The sequence below is a fragment of the Tauraco erythrolophus genome, chromosome 2, assembly GCF_009769465.1.
Source record: "Tauraco erythrolophus isolate bTauEry1 chromosome 2, bTauEry1.pri, whole genome shotgun sequence".
NCBI lineage: Eukaryota > Metazoa > Chordata > Aves > Musophagiformes > Musophagidae > Tauraco > Tauraco erythrolophus.
Genome location: NC_141466.1, coordinates 46386700 through 46406896, shown reverse-complemented (window position 1 = coordinate 46406896; position 20197 = coordinate 46386700). Strand labels below are relative to the sequence as shown.

At 34.0% G+C, this 20197-nt stretch overlaps 1 protein-coding gene across 1 annotated transcript in view; it reads left to right on the top strand.

The window, feature by feature from the left end:
• MCPH1 (microcephalin 1) overlaps positions 1-20197 on the top strand; it is a 135349-nt gene that overhangs the window by 16612 nt on the left and 98540 nt on the right. Inside the window, exons 9-10 of the mRNA XM_086608337.1 lie at positions 4673-4785; positions 18369-18406. Coding sequence (XP_086464463.1) covers positions 4673-4785; positions 18369-18406 — 151 coding nt within the window. The remainder of the gene's footprint in view (positions 1-4672; positions 4786-18368; positions 18407-20197) is intronic.

The window sequence follows — 20197 nt, the reverse complement described above, 5'->3', positions numbered from 1 at the left end:
GCATTGGGGTAATCACTTTTAGATTTTTATATTTTAAGCTCTGTTTGTCAAGCTTTACATAGGCTTAAATATTTGTAATTATAATTACATGTTTTAGTCACTTGTTGTCCCTAGAAAATTCTGCAGCAGTGCATCAATGAATTATATAAAATTAATTATTAACTTAAAAGGCTCAACAAACTTGGTATCAGACTTGAGAAATCCTCCAGTGGAAGTGTTGAACGGTGGCTGTGTCTATAGCTGTGGCTAATAAGTTGCTGAACTGGGAGCTGCTATTTTGGGTTCACTACATCGGTATTTTAATACCTGGAGTGCATCATTCTAACACAGTTTTTTAAAAAAAGTTGATGCAAGTGTATGTCATAAATATAAATGTACACCCATAAATGTATGAACCCAGTGTATGTGCTTTTTGGCATGTGGCAATGTAGTAGATGATCCTTAAATTATGTATTTCTTAATGTCAAAGAATAGTCTGTTTTTCATTAAGCAATCATGAATACAAATGAGGAAGGAGAAAATGTTTACTACTTTTAAACTTAGGCATGCCAGTTAATTTTAGATTTAATTCTGACTTTTAAATTCTAGTGATTAAAGTATGATCAATGTTTTAGCATGTTGTGCTTTTATTTTCTTGCTGGACATCTTGTTTAAGATAACAGATTTTGGAAGAGAAGAAAAAGGAACAGTGTTCAGCAAACAAGTTATACAATCATTATACTTTTTATCCTTTTTGTTAGCAACTTCTGTAAGTCTCAATTTGTGTTGCTAGTGATTTTAGTAGTATTTGTGATTTATCAGTGATGGCTGTTTCCCGAGTATAATGTATTCAGTTTTGTGCATCTGTTGTGTAATCAAGTAAAACCTCAAATTCACAGCTCAAATGAGCTCACTTAAAAATGGAAGGAATCAATGAAAGATGAGTTGTATTTTCCCTAATAATGCAAGTTCTGTGAAAGAAAATGAAAATCTTGTTTTAAACTTAACTACTGTGACACTGTATGATGGAATACTTGATTTTTATTAAACATAGGTTTAGTATTTCCTCTTTTTTTGCTTGAATGTAAGTTATTTCTTGTCCCTGTTAATTAGTAAATAAACAGTAAATTGCTGTTTTTCTGTATGTTGTGCATGATATGAAAACTGATAAGTACAGTTTTTAAATTATATTACAGTTTTTAAATAATATTTAATATTGTTTTTAAAAGCTAAAAAATTCTTTTCACCCATCATATATATACAGTTAGGATAAATCGAATATCCATATAAAATTTAATTATATCTGTATAAATTTTAAATATCAAACATATTTCTTGCCCAGTTTTTTACATGTGTTTTTAGATTAGTGGCACTCTTCTTTTAAGCTTTTATCATCCTAAAGTCATTTAGAAATTTAAACTGGGACTTAGCACTATTTTCAATCTTAAAAATAAACTTAAGGCTTAGCTAAGTGAATTTTAGATATTTATGGCGAATGTGGGAAGCAAATATTATCTTAGTTGGCCAAAAGACATAAACTAAGACCCATTATAGTGTTATTAATGTAATTCAATTTTAAGATGGGGAATCTGGAATATCATTGTTATTTGGTGCAAAAATGATGAAGTTTAATTTAAATGAAGTTTTTCATGAAGCTCTAGGTGCTTAAAGCTGCTAAAATACTGTTTATGTCTTTAAAAACACACATGTGAAAACTTCCTTAGATTTGATGTGTCTTTTTTTTTTTTCTCTTCAGTTTTGGAAGAAAAGCTCACTAAATATATTGTATGGACATTTTATGTCCTTTTAAAAAACAAATGAGGGATGAAAAAGAAAACTCTTGCTTGATTCCTTGTTTGTTTAGCTTCACAAGAAGTTTAATTGTAACCAGTTATTAAAAAAAAAGGACAAATATTTCTGAATAGAGAAACAGATTGAGGATTATTTTGATGTAGTCAAATTTACAAGGCCTGATGACATTTGTCTCAGAGCACATAACGAATTAGACAAAATTGTTTTAAACCTTTAGCAGGTTCTCTTTGAGAACCTGGTAGGCACATAAGCTTTCGTAAGACTTGAAGAAATTGTGCTCTGAATAGCAAAAATTTGCCTGTACTAGAATACTAACTACAATAATAATAACAACACAAGTTATTAAATATTCTGTGTGTACGTACCTGAAGGATTAGTAATGATGACAAATTCAGACTTAACTTTCTTCATAGTTGGGATGTGTGGATAATTACAAAACAATAGATATGATATAGCTTAATTACACTTTGATATGATATTCTTTAAGTGGAACACTATACTATAGATAACATTTTTATTATAGACATGATTGATTTGGTTGAACAAAAACTAGCTCATTATGCCTAATTGTTACTTTGCTTTTTAACTCGAAGGAAATACCGAATGGAATTTTGAGATAATATTCTGGTTCAAAACTTCTCACTGGTGACAAATGATCATGAATGAGTAGAAGGTTAAATTGCAAATTAAAGTCACTTGAATTTGTTATAATACTTCAGAGGGCTTTCAGAGTTGTTGATTTTGATACCAGTCATTGAGCAGCATTTTAAAAGAGAATTTATAGGATCTAATGGACTACAGTGGCATGAGTTAGCTATGTATTCGAACTAAATTTAGGGATAACTAACAGTGGATGGAATTGCTTAAAAAAGTTATGTCAACCTTATCTGAAATAACCTAGGAAAAGCTACTATATATGAAAACTCCTTACTTGTGACTGAGCAACTGCTTTAAAAAGAAGCAATCAGGGAAAAACAGACAATAGACAGTAAAACTTGAGACCTACATGATGGAAAAGCTGCAAATTGCTTGAGAAGTCCTGATAGTCAGGAGAGAAAAGTAGGAACTAGATTACAAAGAATAGTCCTTACCTATGTAATACGTATGATCCCCAAGCTGATAATCAGAGGAAATGACGGACCCTGTTCCTGCTTTCCTGTAAATATGAAGAACCAACAAGAGTGAACCATAAGTGGAAAGAGGTCCAGGAATATTACACCGCTTCTGACTGCCCCCATCAGGCCACTCCTTCAAAAAAAAAACCAAAAGAGTGGAACACCTTTTACTATAACTGAAATGACCTACTGGAGATTGAGACACATACCTTGCTTCACCCCCATCTGCTTGGGGTATAGCGATGGAGGAGATGACCTCCTGACATCCTTTGCAGTCCTTTGGTAATTAGGCTTTTTTTAATATTCAAATATATGTTTAAAAATTTTGTTTTCCAAGTAAAAGGAGTTAAAAGTTACATGCCTTAGCTTTTTTATTTGTGTGGCAAGATCTTTTCTCCTCTTCTACTTGTCATCAGTATTGCTCTGTGATTGAAGACGATGGGCCTCAGTGCAATACTAAATTAAAAATTAACATAGTTAAGCTATTAATTCTCCCTTTGTTAAATGTATTTGTATTTAAATATTGGGTTTAAATTAATGATTGTACCTGAAAGCCAGATTTACTTGTATTACATAAAAATTACTGTAATACTGTGTAAATTCACGTGAAAATTACCACTTCATTGTGAAGAAATAATGAAATTTTGAGTAGTTTAAAGATTATAATTTTAAAATAAGTAATTGGTAATGGAAAATGTTTGTCATCATTTGTTGTGTTGTAATTTGTTGTTCTGTCACCTCAAGGATTATGAGTTTAGGTAGCTGACAGAGCAAAAACAAATGGTTCTTAGTTATATATGCAGTCAGAGTAGTAAATATGGTTAGTACCTTTCAGTATTTTCCAGAAGTAATCAGAAGCAGCTTATTTTGGAGGAGCTATATTTAGGCCACTTTAATCACTAATTATTAAACTTTCTTTGACTGGTCCTATGCATTCCTTTGAAATGAAATGAATGTCCTGAAGTAGACGCCATTGAATTAAATTTGGGAAAAATGATCTACTTAAATCTTCAGTAATTAAAACTTCATTGATGAAAAAATAGATCAAAGTTTTTCATCTTATGCAAGCAAGCTAATTTTGCAAATTATTTGAAAGTTTATTATTTAGTGCTTATAAAAGTCATCCTGACAATGTTGAAGAATTAAATATATGTTAATTCACAAAATAGGTGATGAAAATTACTGCTTTTTGGCAGCCACAATAGAGTACATTCTTCTGCCTTTAATAAATAATTATAAATAATAAGACTGATATGCCTGCATGCACATGCAATACTTGCCTGCTAACAGCTTGCTAGATTTGTTTGCAAAATGTTTAAAAATATATTTCAGACCTTCAGGTCATTTCAAATAAACACTGCGTGTACTGAAAGCATTGACATTTCAAGAAGAAAGGAAAACTCTAGCCACCACTGCTTCAAACTGTCCAATAGGTCTGTATTCAGAGAAATTGCAAATTTTGTAATAAATAGAAAGCAATTTAGGAGATTGTCTACTTGTGGTTAATATATGGTTTTCAAAATATTGGAAATTAGGAGTTTTACAACTAGTTTATTTACAAGATCAGATACTGAAAGATGAAATCAGATTCTTGAATGTCGTTCTTTTTTCCATAACTGAAATATAATGGGAAAATGAGTGGTACAAATTGTTCTCTTAGATATCTTAATTGTACATAGCTCTATGTACTATGATGAAATAATTTGTGGCAGTTTCATTTCACAAAATTGCATTTTTCATTTCAAGTTTCTAAATTTGGTTTCTAGGTGATGAAAATGAAGTTTCAGAGTGTCATGTTACTGATGGCTCTTACAAAGTTTTTAATGAACCAAAGAATAAGCACAATGGGGGGTTAAGAAAAAATAGAAGACTCCAAAAGGTCAGTTTAACTCAATGTACTGTTTGTTAAGCTCCTCCTTTTTCTTGGAGAATCACGGAATGCCTTTGTATGTACAAAAAAAGAAATGCATTCTCTATGCGCTATCAATTTAAAAGCTTTTCTGAATCTCACTTTCTTCAAATGTTATGTGAATGGTGTTCGAAGACAATATGTATGACCATGAAACTCAACTTTTTGGTAACTTGTGATGCCAGAGTCTGTGTCAAGTTGACATCGTAAAGGAGGTTGGTAAGCTGGGTCAAACTGGTTTAGTTGAAAAGCTGCTGAAGTAACCTGAAAAGATGCCTGTCATTTTTGGAGGAATTGCTAAATGGGGTAGGGTTTTTTGTTTGTGTTATAGTGGATTATCCCCAGTAGTTGTTTCTGTAGGATAAAGATATATGCAGTATTTTCTTCTTGGTTCAGATAAGGCTAAATTTCTTAACTCAATATTTGAGCTCAGTTTGGATGTGTAAAAAAAAAAAAAAAAAAGTTAGAGGATTGGGTCAGCACTGAATCTTTTTTTGGTATTTTTCCCTTGTAAACATTTCTTCTAAGTAAATATAAAACTGATCAGGAAAATAAATAGTTCTTTTTATCAGTAAGTAGCAAGTCATACAATTAAAGTGATCACTGACTTGTTTTGATAATGGGAATTCCTAAAGCATTAAAATGTCTGAGGTAATTAATTCTTTGAATTAAATTAGACAGGTGTATCATTTGTTAGTTTCAAAGTGATTGATCACAGATTTTGATCCTCTTTTATGTAAAGGCTCTGAGCAGGTGCAATTACTAGGCTGCTGCTGTTCAACATTTTAAACATCCTAAAGATATGGAATATTAATCTCCATAGACCAGCAGTCTATTCCGGGTTAAAAATATTATGAGTTCTTGCCTGCATCTTGCTGCTTGTTACTTTTCTTAAATATTTGTTCACTTTCTTTTCCTAAATGTATATATTACTTGTATAACCAGTAACTAAGTATTATGTAGAATGTATAAATCAATTTCATTCTAGATCCATGTCATAGATCATAGAATCATAGAATGGTTTGTGTTGCGAGAGACCTTAAAGATCATCAAGTTCCAACCCCCTGCCATGGGCAGAGACACCTTTGCCTAGATCAGGTTCCTCAAAGCCTCCTGCAACCTGGCCTTAAACACTTCCAGGCATGGGGCATCCACAACTTCTCTGGGCAACCTATTCCAGTGCTTCACCACCCTCATAGTGAAGAATTTCTTACGTTCTGTAGAAATGTTGTAAGATAGTCTACTTTGAGGCTAAAGCATCTATTGGGAACACTTTCACTTCTTGTCACAGAAATCTAACTAAAGCTGCTAAATGTATATACACAAACTACAGTCATTGACTCTTCCTAAGGCTATCTGCAGAAATGATGCTTGGAGGTGTATGACATTTGTTGGTACTGATTCCTTCTCCTGTGTGTTGACGCTGCAAGAGTAGTACAGTACTGTAGTGCTTGTTTTGATTCATTTCTCTGAAGATCTTAACATAACTATTGTGTACTGAAGAGAAAAAAAATACAGTATCAAGGGTTTTTTTTATTGTTTGCCTTTTTCAAACCTGGCCTTGCAGTCAAAGGTGGTATCTTTGAATGGTTCTATTTGATGTCTGCTTGCAAAGCATGCTCTACAAGGTATTTAACAGTGACAAAAGCTAAGCAGTAGCTGGAGAAAATTCTTGTTCAGTGTTTTGAGATGTCTTCTTTCATCTGTCCATTTCAACTGGGTGATAATACAATTTGACTTAAATATTTATCAGAAGATAGCAGCACATACTTTCTTTCATGTCATGAATGTTCTTTTTAACAATTTTAAAGGTTTCCAGTTGGGGTTTGACTGTGGAAATTCATATAGAGACAGTGTTGGGGGTTTTTGATTGAAAAGTAGAAAGAACTTTCACAAAAATATTTTATGTGGTTTAACCAGTCTAGCAACCAGACTGTTGCACTGAGAAGTCTTACTTCATATTTTTGTCACGCAATTGTCTGTTAATATATATTAAATGTTTATGAATATGTCTATTTAAAGATTTATTTTCCATTGCTTGTATGCATACATACATGCAAAATTTGTAAAGCCAGTTTTGGAGATCTCTAGGAACTTCTTAGTGAAGCAATCTTAAGAGGATATTGTTTTGAACAAAATTAGACTTAATGTCTAAATTTTTGTAAAGAATTAAGTTGCAAAGCTTCTCTAGTACTAGTCACAATATGTGCTTGAAGCTTTTTAAAAACAAACAAACATTATACAGATTTTTTTTTTTGAATGGCTGCAACTTAAACATCGCAACATTTTGGTAATGTTTGATAACGTGAGAGTGAAGTTAGGAGACTTTAGTTTTCTTACCTAAAGCAAAAAGTGTATTTTAGAAAATATTATTTTATTGAATCATAGTATTATGAAGAATTTTCTAATATTAAAAATACAAGTGCAAAAGAAATGCAATTTCCTGGCTATTTTAATGGACTAACGTTTCCAGAAACGTAACTGTGAATCTCCAGACCTTTTATATCTAAAAAAGAAAAAAAAAAAACACAAAACAGCTTTAAATTATAGTCATTGTAGTGTATATGCAGTTTTTTACTGAATAGTTCCAATATGAGGCTTCAGATCATATTGCTGGTGTTCTGGGAATCTGTTGTAAGTGTAATCTGTTAAATTTGTTACTTAGCTGTAAGTCTTAATTTGGGAAGCAATATAAATTGCAGGGTTGTTTGGTTGGTTGGTTGTTTTTTTTTTTTTTAGAAGAAGAGTTTGAAATCTAATACATCTTCCAAAACATTTTAAATGTTTGCTGATTGTAATTCTAGACAATATCTGAACTGAAACCTTTTAGAGTACTTTAGTTACAACTCATTCACTACAGTGAATGCATCAGTAGGTATTTAGAGTTCTACTGTGTGATGGTAAATATTAAAAAAGCCGTACAAAAGTATCTTTAAGAAATATAACTAGATGTGTTAACATTATTTACTTCCATGATTACTCCATTTGTCATTTGTAGTTCCTTTAATTTAATATAAATCAAGGTGTAAGTTCTGTATTTCTCTGCTGTGCTATTGTGTTATGCATTTGTTTTCTTCAAAACCTTATGCAGATTGAGTTTCTTGTATTTTGTATTAGCTGAACTTAAAATCAAGATTGACTTTGTTCAGGTACTTATCTATCACAATTTTAGATACAAGTACTCATATTTTCTTTATCTATACTGTTTATATAGACATACTTATTGTACTCTTAACATGGAAGACTTCTAATCAAAATTATCTCAAATTGTACTGCCAACTAACAAAAGCCATAAAGACAGAGCAGTTTGTAATGGCAGCTGCAGGTATGTTGGGGGAAGATAAGTAAAATTTTCAGGAATCTTTAATGGCTTCCTTCAGGAACAAGCTTTTTGAATTTAGAACACCATCACCACCCTAAAAAAAACCCAGGAGTGTTGATATTCAAATGCAGTGCATAAAGATAGATTTATAAAACTGCTCTATAGCTTTGAGCATCTTAGTTTTGAGACATGACAACCCATAGTTCAGGATAGTTCCAGTTTCTTCTGGTACAGACTTGGTAAGGATAAACACTGTGGATTAATGCCGATGAATGTCAGCAGGTGGCTTCCCTGGTCTAGAAATCTAAGTTGATGATACTGAATTGCAGGCATAAAATAAACCTTTTATGCATGGTGATGCATTTTTCAATTATTCCATGGAATTGAATACATAGTTCTTTGTTGCTTTGCATAAGGAGAACAAAGTGAAATAACTAAATATCATAAAGCCAAAAGTGTATCCAAACACTTGAGTTACAGTGTTGTTAATCTGTTGGTATGAGGGTTGAGTGCTCATTTCATTGCTTGATGTTACAAAAATTTTTACATTTATCTCAACAGCTGTTGCATGTCACAAATGTAAACATTTTGTACTTTAAAAAGATCAGAGAAAGACTCATTATAAATAACCACTTAACTGCTATTTTTATTAAAATAAAATGTTTCATATTTTTAGAGGGATATGAGAGATGATACATATCTTTTAAAGGATATAACAGTATCACATCACTAGAAATGCAATTGGAATAAATTTTACACTCAAAACCCATACAATACTGTCTTACTGAGTGAATAGAAGAAACTCTTCAACCATGTGAAAAAAAAAAAAAACAGTTAAACATCATGAAGGATAATTAAAAACATATTTTCACAGAGAAGACATTATGGACTTAACTGAAATTGCTTCAGTTTTGTGTTAAATAGATTCATCTTGGCTGGTATTTCTGTAGCTCTTGGATTTGGGTGAAGGTAAAGTTACAACTCTGAATTTAAGAGATTTTTGAGTGAAGAGAAAATTTTTACAAAGTATCTAAGCACATGCTGTGGAACAGTTAGTGTGAAGCAGGCCATCATTAGATCTGTTACCTAAATCCTTCTCTTTGAAAATATTTCATTCATGGCAAAACAATTTTTAATATCCTGAAAAATCTGTAACTATAAAACTTGAAGCATCTTGCCAGACATTCAGGAAAGTAACTTTATGTCTATATTTGATATGTGCATTTGTAGACTGTCTTAAACTGTTTGTATCAGTTTAGAGGACAACATCTTTTTATGAGAAAATTTGCTTCCTTGGTATCTGAAATATGCTACTGAATGGGACATTGAAATCCAACAAAGTTTATTTTTACTGGCAGGACACATCTTATGCTATTGCTATATTCAAAATATTAGCTGTGGTCATTTGTTTGTTCCAAACATCCAGGTTTTGTAGTAATATTAGCATTTGAGAACAAAATGCTATATCAATAAGTAGTGTTAGTGTTTGTTTCATATAAATGAAATATGCAGATACTCATTTGAAAAAATACTTTTTTTTTCTTCTGGTATAAAGTTAAGTAATGAAAAAAATCTAAGAACTTTATATTAGCCTAATGGATTTTAAAAATATTGAACACTATAAGAGTGACGTACAGGAAAAACTCAACAAGGTTAATACGAGATGGCTAAAAACTCTGAAAAATATTCTTAGTAAATATTTGAAAAGCAGAGTCTCAAAATACCGCCTATGACTTAGTACTTACTGGTCATGGTCAAGCTTTTCAGAGGATAGCACTGTAAAGGATGCCTGCGTATCCCATGGTTTGAGAGAGTTTTGTAAATCCTGCTGTATGTTTAATCTCATGAGTGTTTTCGCTGAACCTTTGCAAGGCAGTTCTGGTTCTGGACTTTGTCCAGCTGGTGAATTGGTCCCCCACACTTCTCCCACATCTACTTGAGAGCTTCCAGAACGGAAACCATACTCTTGGATGTACTGCTTCATGCTTTGGGCCATGTCCTAATGGCAACAGCTTCGTTATCGTCAGTTAGGGATGAGTTCCTGCCAGGAAGATATCTGTAGATGGACCTAGTGGGCCGATTCATGGCCTTGGATCCCTAGAAATCATTCTTTTTATGATAGGTTTCATGCCAGCTCTCTGGACTACCTACTGAAGTGCTGTGGTCTATTTCTTACCTGGAAAAAAAGTGTCTTTTCAAATCAGTACCTTTCTAAGGCAAAAGACACGACCTTCTCTCAACTCAAGTTTAGGGTGTTTTGTGTTGTCCCAGATACATTTGCAGCTGCTGTTGACACTCTTGTATGGGTTGCTGTTTGGAACACTGGAAACATGTGCCGTGACAGTAATATAGAAGGTGGTTGACTTTGCAGTTTGTCGTCTTAGCAGGCAGGGTAGTTAATATCTAGGAGTTGAATTCACTCAAGATTTTATATAAAATTGTCACTAGATTTCTGTTTGGTCAACAGATTAACATATTGGTTCTTTTTCAGAACCTATTGAAGAAATAGTGACTTAAGTATGTGGAGAGTTTTGATTTTTGTTTGCATAGAATTAAGAAAAAAACCTTCACTTTGTTTTTGTTTGTTTGTGTTGTTTTTTCTTCCCCAGAAGATTGATAGGTATGGTGATTTTTGGTCCAGAGACTATTTGTGAGGTCTTATGTAAAGGCAGAACATATTTTTTATTATTACTTTTAGGCAAGTAGGAAATTGCTTGAGAGCTATCCATGGTGAACAGTAGATAGAGATAAGCACCAGGAGTAAAATCCTAGAATCACAAGTTATTTGAAGTACATACAGACCATCTTCATCCTTTTATTTAAAACTCTATGGCATTGGATTTGATGGTGGAAGGGAGGCTTAGGTGCAAGAAACAGACGGAACTCTTTCTGGCTCAGAGCATGACGGGAACAGTGCATAAACATTGTATAAGAAGGGACAGCATACGGTCTGTGATTGAGGCATACATACCTCACTGCTGAAGATATGTATGTATGCTGTAACTTAACTCGTTACTGGTAAATCACAATTCTTTTCTAGTTTTGGGATACACTATTACATTTAACACTGAGATCATAACCATCATGCCAGAAAACCAAGCAATCCACTGAACTGCAACTGGTTTGGCAAAGAATCAGTGTAAAACTGAAACTGTTTTCCCTCTGGGCATCAGAAACCACGAGGAGGAAGAGCAACTGCTGGTTAGATCCACTTTTTTGGGGAAGTTTAACTCTTGGAGAAATGAATGCCCTACATAAACGTACTGGTATCTGGCATGACTCTATAGGCTTTAGTTGGTGAAACTGCTTTCTAATGATAGCCAAACAGCTCTTGAAAATCGATCTGAACAAAAGACTTTCTAAACCCCATTTCATCAGCATTTGACATGTCTTCATTGACAATTTTTTAAATAATTTAACAAATACCACCATTCTTTTCTACATTGAAATTAAATATTTTATAGATCAGTGGTGTCATGATTTAGCCCTAGGCAGCACCTAAGCACCACACAGCTGCCCGCTCATTCATCCCCCCTATTGAGGTGGAGCAGAGAAAAAGGTAGTAAAATGCTTGAGGGTCAAGTAAGAACAGGGACAGATCACCCACCAACCATGGCCCTGGGCAAAACGTTTCTTTTCCTAATAAAATTGTTCCATCCCTTAAATCCTGTGCAATGGAAGTGTGTCTCTGTGCCTCAGTTGCTTCTGCCCAATGTATGACCTGTTGTGAGCAGTGTTAGCTTGCCACTGACATCTGCAATGAAGTAACTGAGGCAGACATCATTTCTAATGAACATTCCACAATAGGTGGCAATCACCATTACCAAAGATGGAATGGATAGCTGATGAAGGCTTAAAAATCAAACCATTAGTTTCGCTGAAGCTACTCTACTGTTGCCCACTACCCTTGTGGCTTGATTTTTATCACACGGGATAGGATATCTCAGCTGAAGCTATATGAAGTGCTTTTAGTTGGTCATAAGTCAGCTGTCCAAATAAATTGTTCACTTCTTTGGATCGTTATGAAAACATAAAGTTTTTAATGTTTGAGTAGATGAAACAGATTCACTCCTACATCATGCTTAATTTTTTGTTCAAATTATTCACTGAAGGGTACAAACTATTTTTGTTACCCTTGGTGAAGCTGGCGGATGGGGGGGAGAAGTTCATGTTGCTTAAAACTTCGGCAGAAAAAAAATTAACTGTGCCTGACTTTCTCACAGATCACTTTTTTAAGGTGAGCATACATTGGGCATTATGTGGTTCTAATGACAGAATCAATTTATGCCTTAGTGTAGTCTTTAAAATATTTCTGCTTGCATATATGAGTTTTCTCCATAACTTAGTGTTGCCCCATGATAGCCCTTGTTGCTCTTTCTCCTGTCCTGTGACTCTTGGAGTGAAGGAGTGTCCTTTTTTCACCTGAACTTTCATTTTCTGTTAGAATCTGAACTATAAAGTAGCTTTCTCTTCCCCTTAGCATCCCACTTCTTGAGATTCACTTCTGTCGCATTGGCAGTCTCTGCCTCTGTCTCCTCAGGTTTCACATTATATGGTCTAGAGGTGAAGCTTTCCTAGTAAAAGGCAGTTGATAACTGAGCTGCTGCTTTTTCTGAGCCAACCCCTAATTTGTACCTGTTGGAAAGGCTTGGGCTTCCCATCAGAATGCGAATCACTGCTGCCATGTGCTTGCAGAAATCATAATCATGCTTGTTGTTTTTTTTTTTCATGTCATGCTGATTCACTTGGAAATTTTTGGTTGCAGTCAAAATGGTGGGAAGGAGCATCTGCGCTCCTTTTAATCTTTGTCCTACCAGGAAAAGTTAGTCTTCAGTTTTGCTAATGATCACAGCCAGATAAACCTTTCCTTGGAAGTTGCAGAATGCTGTGAAAGCTGTCCTTTGCTACAGTTTTGTATCCCCTATGATGGATTTTTCTTTTTTTAAATATAGTTGTTAATGATTATGGTTGTATGTGAAAAACTGAAAATGTCAGTGAGTTGTAAACTGTGGCACTGCTAGTCTGAAGCTATTCATCATCCTTAATCTTGCCAACAAAACTTCTAGGGGTTCGCTATATCTATGATTACAGGATTTCTCTTTTTTTTTTTTTTCTCTTTGGCAGTGAAGGAAAACTCATGCCCACACACCTGTCATGTCATCTTATTTTTCTGTCGTCTTGTAGCCTGCTTTGTTTTTTCATCTTTCCCCATAGTAGTATTGATTTAGGATGGGTGCATTTTTCACATCTTTCCAGGACCAAAGCAGAGGTACTATATTTGGTCAGGAAATTACAGTCAAAATTGAGTTTGCAGCCAAAAGAAACTGCAAAAAATATCAGTATCAGAGGACTGATAAGAGGAGAAAGGCAAGCCAGAAAGTAAATTACAGCTTTGAATAACTGCTATTTAAAACTACTGAATAGTAATCATTCATTCCAATTACCTATTATTTTCAGCTATGAGCCACAATTACTTGAATAGAATAAATTAATGTAGCACAACTTGTAGTTTCTAAAAGCAGTCTCTGAAGTTCTGGATCCACATTACAACTGTCCTAGATAAATGCAGAGTGAAATTAACCTGATTCTTAAGTATCTCCATGCTATACATGGCTCTGTTTTTTGGCTCATGCACTAGTAGAACTGAAGATTATTACTTCTGAAATACCGCTGGAAAGATCAAAAGTGAGATTATGAGTTCTGAACCAATTTTGGAGCCACCTGAAATAGCCAGAATAGCCAGAAAAATAGCCTACAATATTTTTCTGACCTACAATAGCCAGAAAAAAAAAGAGATTGGAAGAGTACAAAAGAGCATAATAATCTTGTACTCTCTATTGCACTTGATTTGCACATACATGAACTACTTTGCCTCCCTCACGCCTCCCAAAAAGTCCTTTGTTTCTGATATATTGGCCAAACCACATCGGATCAGTATCTTGTTGAGTCATTATGGTAAAGGTCTTTAACTCCATCACAGCATACGTCTGAGTTTGAGAGTACGCTGAATCTTCTTTCTTTCAGAATTTCAGTCAACTTTAAGTCATAAGAGGAGCATTTAGACTAAGTAATATACAATTCAAAAGTGGTATTTATTGGTTGAAATCCTTTCTTGAAAAATATCTGAGGCCTGCGTTCTTGATCCAAAGATAAAATGAGATCTAATATACTTGGGCTGGAATTTAACAAGTCACAAGTGTAGAACTATTCCTATTAAGTCAATTCTTAGCATGAATGCACTTTATTCTTGAGAACTGGCTGGAAAAACATATTTTATGGTCTCATTTTAGTTCATTTGTCACTTATGAAAAACATCTCCTGACATTCTTAAGGAAACAAAATTTGAGTTCACGTTCTTGAAAAGCAGATTGTACAAAACGGGACTTTTATTGTCCCTCAGCTCTAAGAGACACCTGTTCAAACTTAGAAGAAAGAATAAATTTTGAAGTTGGATGCCTCTTTTGTGGTGTAGGTCAGTTAGCATACAGGAAGTATCACGTTGTCTCTTAAGTACTGGAAAGATTTACAAATACTATTTCCTTTGAGCTACTGAAATGCATGTTTTATATTTCAGATGACTTAGAAAAATCTTGTTGTTGGCAGACTCTAAAGAAATACTTAATGCAACTGTGCTTCTGAGAAATATGTAAAGGAAAGCTGAAGCATGTCGTTTATAACACAGCCTGTATTGCAGACCTAAAAAATAATTCACAATGAAGTGTGTTCTGATTTAGAGTATAGATAGGCAACTTTTCAGGCTTCAGAGATTGATGATAAGTAAAAAGATCAGTTAACTTAATGCTACCTTTTCCAGTGTTTTATTAATAATAATCCTGCTACAAATGTGCATTAGAACTCATAATGATGCTCACCAGATGTCTTTTTGCTGGTCAGAAAAGAAAACGCTAACTCAAAAAGAGTTTTTGCAATAAAAGCAACATGTAAAATAAAACAGACACAAAGACCATAGAAGAAAAATTGCATAGCGAGGAGGGGGGAAGCAATTAAATTGAAAAATGTACAACTGAAAATTAAAACATAGTTTGGCTAAATTTTTCTGTTTGGTAATTGTAATTAAAGAGGACTGCTTGTCTTACTGAAGCAATAAAACAAAATGTTGTCTGCTTAGCAAATGACCCCTAACTTGCAAAAATATGCAGTTCCGAATGAAAATGAAGTAATAGTTTTGAGGAAATTAAATTTATTCCAATTTCTACCTTTTGTATCATCTTTCTGCATTCTTGAGTCTTCGAATCACTTTGAAGCGCACTGACGGAACATTTACTCAGAATACTCACTGTACCATCTTGTATGCTATGTGTTGTAGCATAAAAGCTACAACTCAAAAGCTGACTGCAGGGTAATGTCAGGACTGGCTACAGGTTTCCCGATTTGTGTGAATCCAGTATTTTCACTTCTCTATAGATAAGGTATTAAGGAACTGTTAACAAACAGTGCTGCTCTGAAGCTGAAGAAGCAGCTGTAGGATCTCAAGCTCCTCTGGCCTTGGTTTATAGTAATGTTGGTTTTTTTTAACCCAAGCTTGGCAAAAGTAGCAGCCTGATTAGTAATACTTCCATGACATTCCATGGAATGGAAGGGTATTTTTCTGCACATTCTGAACAGGCACATCAGGATCTGGTTTTGGAGCTAGTACTATACAAGGGCCTCAAGAACCTGGTGCAATTCTTTTGCGTGGATGTAAGTGCAGACTTTTAGCCAAAGAGCTTTGTTCTGATGACAGTGAGACTTGGCTACAGCTATTGAAGGATAACACCATGATGATGCTGAAGCAAACATATTTGACACAGATGAGGCTTTCAGACCAGAAAGATTGAACAGAGAAGAGCAAGACCTTACTTTTAAGCCTTGTTTTGTGTCTTCCCAAGCTGTCACATCCCAGGATCCTTTAATATTCAGGAGTTTATGCAAATCCAGCAACATATGTTAAGACAGTAGGAGGTATGTCCTCACTATTGTGTAATGTGGCCCTATGTCTGTCTTCAATCATCTGACCTAACCTGTGCAGTAATATTGCAATCCTTCTGTCTTACTAGGTATCTTTTTGAGTGTGTATACTCAGATTTTGAGTTTGTATTACTTAATAATAATTATGTTAATGTTATGACATATATTTAATATACATTGTTGCGTTGTCAAACTCTTTGCACATAAAACTCAAACATGGAATTGAAGCTGTGAAGTTCTTGGAACTTCCAAGAGCAATTAAATGCGACTGCTGATTTGGAGTTGAAAGTAATGCGGTAGAAAGTCTTTTGGCTAAGAATACAACGAATTTTGATTGCAGGTAAGTGCATATTATCTTCTCTTCAACTGTCAGGCTAGCAGTAGGCTAAAGGCATCATCAGTAAGTATTGCTGGCAATAAGTTAGAATTTGGAAACTTACATTTCCAAAAATACTGCATAGAATTTCTCTCCAAGAAATATTTCAATATAAAAGTTTTGTCCTTTCCTCATTTGAAATTTTATTTCATTCTATTATTGATTGGTTTTACGTTTTCACATTGTATATGTTTTCAGTTCTGAAGTATTGTATAGCTTACATAATGTCTGAATTGTCATGAATTAAAAAATTATTGAATATGCTACATTATGTTGCTTTGAAGACTTAAATAGTGTCTGGGTTTTATGTTTTTCAAATCTACTCAACCACAGAAGGAAATTATTGAAAAGACTACTTCTTATGTCGTCTTTAATATCTAGCTTGTCAATGGTACCTATCTTGTATTTTATTTATGCAAAGATTGTTCATATAGTGAACAACCATGGTACACCCTATTAGTCTACAGAGATAATTCCAAGGAACTCCATTCTTAAATGTGACAAATTGCTTGAACACTTAATGGAGAACAGTTCTGTACTGATAAGAGAGGACGGATGGACTTGCATCAGAGTGTGTTCTCTCTTCTGTTCTGTGATTCATTACTGAGTAAAGTGAGTTGCCCTCGAGTCTTTTTTTAGCCTGTACTACTAGCTATAATCCAATTCAAAATATTTTTATGGTCTTATCTCAATACATTACTCAAAGGAAACTAAATTTTAGCAGAGACTTCGGGAGCTTACTGCTTGTGGTTGTGGTAATATATTGGGAGGGCAGAAATGGGAATGATTATTTCTTATGGAGCAATAGTCATCTAGAGAAATAATTTGAAAATCATATATTGATTTCGAAAATTAGGAGGAGTTGTTTGAAATCATTGTATAAAAGTCAGTCAATCTACTTTTTTACAGAATTAAAATGTTTGTGTATACATACTTGTGCATGTTCATGTAGCTACAGGTAATTCTTAGCTAAGATTCTCAAAACCTCTCCTTACATACATTTTTTGATGACCATGTGATGTGCAGATATGTATTTCTCTGATACTGCTAAAATTCATGTTCTGTCCTACCTTTATGTGTGGTGGAGGATTTCATGGTCATTGCTGATGACCAAAGGATACTTATTCCTCCTCTGACTTCTATAATACTAATTCTTAAAAAGCTTATTTAAAGTCTGTATAGGGCAAAGACTCCTACTTTGCACATGAGCTTTGGAGGGTATTGCAGGGGAAGAGGGAGGTGCTTTGTAAGGTGTCTCAGAATTGCTGGTTTAAGGATTGCTGTACTCTTTGAGTATGCCTTGTGTGCTGTATTCCTCGGACAACTTTTATTCACTAGACAAGATTTAAAAGTGAAAGAATGTTTACTTAAAAACCTGGACTTAAAATACTGAAGTCATGCCAAAAAAAAAAGCTACACTGTTAAAATAAAACCAAAATTATTAGGATTATACTTTACAATAGTGTTGCTTCTGCAGCATCTCAGCCAGTTTCTGCCTTTCTTTTGGAAAAAAAATGGAATAATTCCAAATTACAGGTTTTCTTTGTCTAAGGTAGGCTGCATTTTCCTTTCCACCTGATCAGAAAAAAAAGGGCAGAAGACAGATACTATCCTTTTTTCTGTGACATCCCAGACTGGAAAACCTTCGCTTTTTGTTTTTACTAATGAAAACTTACATTCCTGTATTCTGTTGTATTGGATGCTTTGATACTTGTTCTCAAAGTTTAATATTTCTAGTCTATATGTTACTTAGTACAGCCTCTTCCCCAGGTGATACTGTAATTATGAAGTAGTTAAGTCCTTTCAACAGTTTCTAATTTAAGGTTTTTTTCAAAGGGGAAAACTTTTCAGATTTTTGATGTTTTCTTGTCTCTTTCACACTTCTAGCCATCAAGGACACTGGTTATGACAAGTATGTCTTCTGAGTAAGTATTAAACATTTTGACTCTTTAGTCAGCACACTGTTTAGACTTGAATATCGATAGCCTTTTTATGCCTACACAAAATTAAATTTATCTTTGGACCATATGTTAAAATATTTACTTTCATTCTGAGTTCTAGCTAGGAACATATATATACGCATGTATATGTTGTTGCTGTCTATAGTGTGTGTTTATGTTTGTGTTATGGTGCAGACTGAAGTAGCTGTCCATAGGTGAGCTGAACAGGGCTTCAGAGCAATAATACTTATATCCTAAGCAAGTTTTTGATTTTTCTGAAGGAAGCATAAAAAGGAATTTTATGTAGTAAATGGTTCAGACTTTTCAGCCCAAGACTTAGCTTTTCCCCATACGTTTTAATTATTTCTATTTAAAAAGTTGTAATCTGAAACATCAGTTCAGAATGTTTTCTTTCATATAAATAGTTGCTGAAGAAATATCAGTTTTAGGCTTTTTAGCCACTTAGTTTTGAAACATTAGAAGCAGCTGCCACTGCATATTTTGAGGGAGAGTTAATAATTTTTTGGCATGCTTTTATCATTCTCTTAAAAGTCTTACAGCATAAAGAACATCCAACAAAAACACAATTCCATATTTTATACTACACTTGCTTACAGTTTTTTGAATTCTTTTTCAAAACTCAAGATATTTCTACTACCCACAAATCTGTTTCGGGTTTGGAGTAATTAAATCCTGACAGTTACATAGACATAAGTACTCAGAAACAGCACTTAGTGGCTATGCTTTTAGAGTTCTTTGTAAATAGCTGTCAATAGCTATTAACAAGTATATTAATATACGTCAGAAACGTAAAATGGAAACAATATTTTTCTTGTATTTAAGACTGGATGCTACTAACACCAAGACTGTAAAATGCACTTTGCAAGTCATGCAATACAGGAGCACTGTGGGGGAGGTAGAGATAATAGCTGAAGTGCAGATAGGAGTAGTGGAAAACAGAGGCTATGATCTGCCTAGAAGAACAGAAAAAGTCCTGGCAGAGCTGGGGAAAAAGCTCCTTTGTTGAAAGCGGTCATTAATATATTTTTAATTTACATTGTTCGTATGTTGATTTTTCCCACTAGCCAATTACTATTTCCTTAAATAAAAATGTCTGGTGATAACAATTGCTTTTCTTAAGAACATCTTCATCAAGATTGTGCTTTTGGCTGTCTACAGTTGTAGGCATTCATCAGCCTGTAAGTGAGTGAAGGGAAAGGGACTGCTTCTGAAAGAGCTACAGAACAGAAAACAGTCCTCCGAAGCGTACAACCCAATGGCCAAAAGCCAATTCACTTGTAGACTGTAGCTCAAAAGTGGTTCATTAGAATTTAAATTTAAAGGTCATGAGTTCAGTGGGTTTATGGCATTAAGTTTTGAGATTATATTAAATCCTGCTTGCTGATTCACTGCCAGCAGCTACATGTTTTTCTGAATCACAAATTCAGTGAAATTTTGCTGAAAAGGGAATATTTTCACATGAAATGGGAATAGTAAATATTCTAGTAACATTCAAGGCAAGATAGCCAAGGCCAGAATACACACTAACCGGTGTCTGGAGTGAGGCAGTTATACCAGTGGTTTGATTTTTTTTTTTTTTTTTTAAGTGTTTCCACATACAATAATACCTTTTGACTTAAGTGTGAAGTTAGTTTGCTACACTGTTTGCTGTTACTATTCATTTATTTGTTTGAAACTACTTCAAAAAATAGATTGTTGTATTCTCTGTGAGTAGTTTTTTGCAGGTTCTGTTAGAGTTCCTCTAAGTAGTGTCTG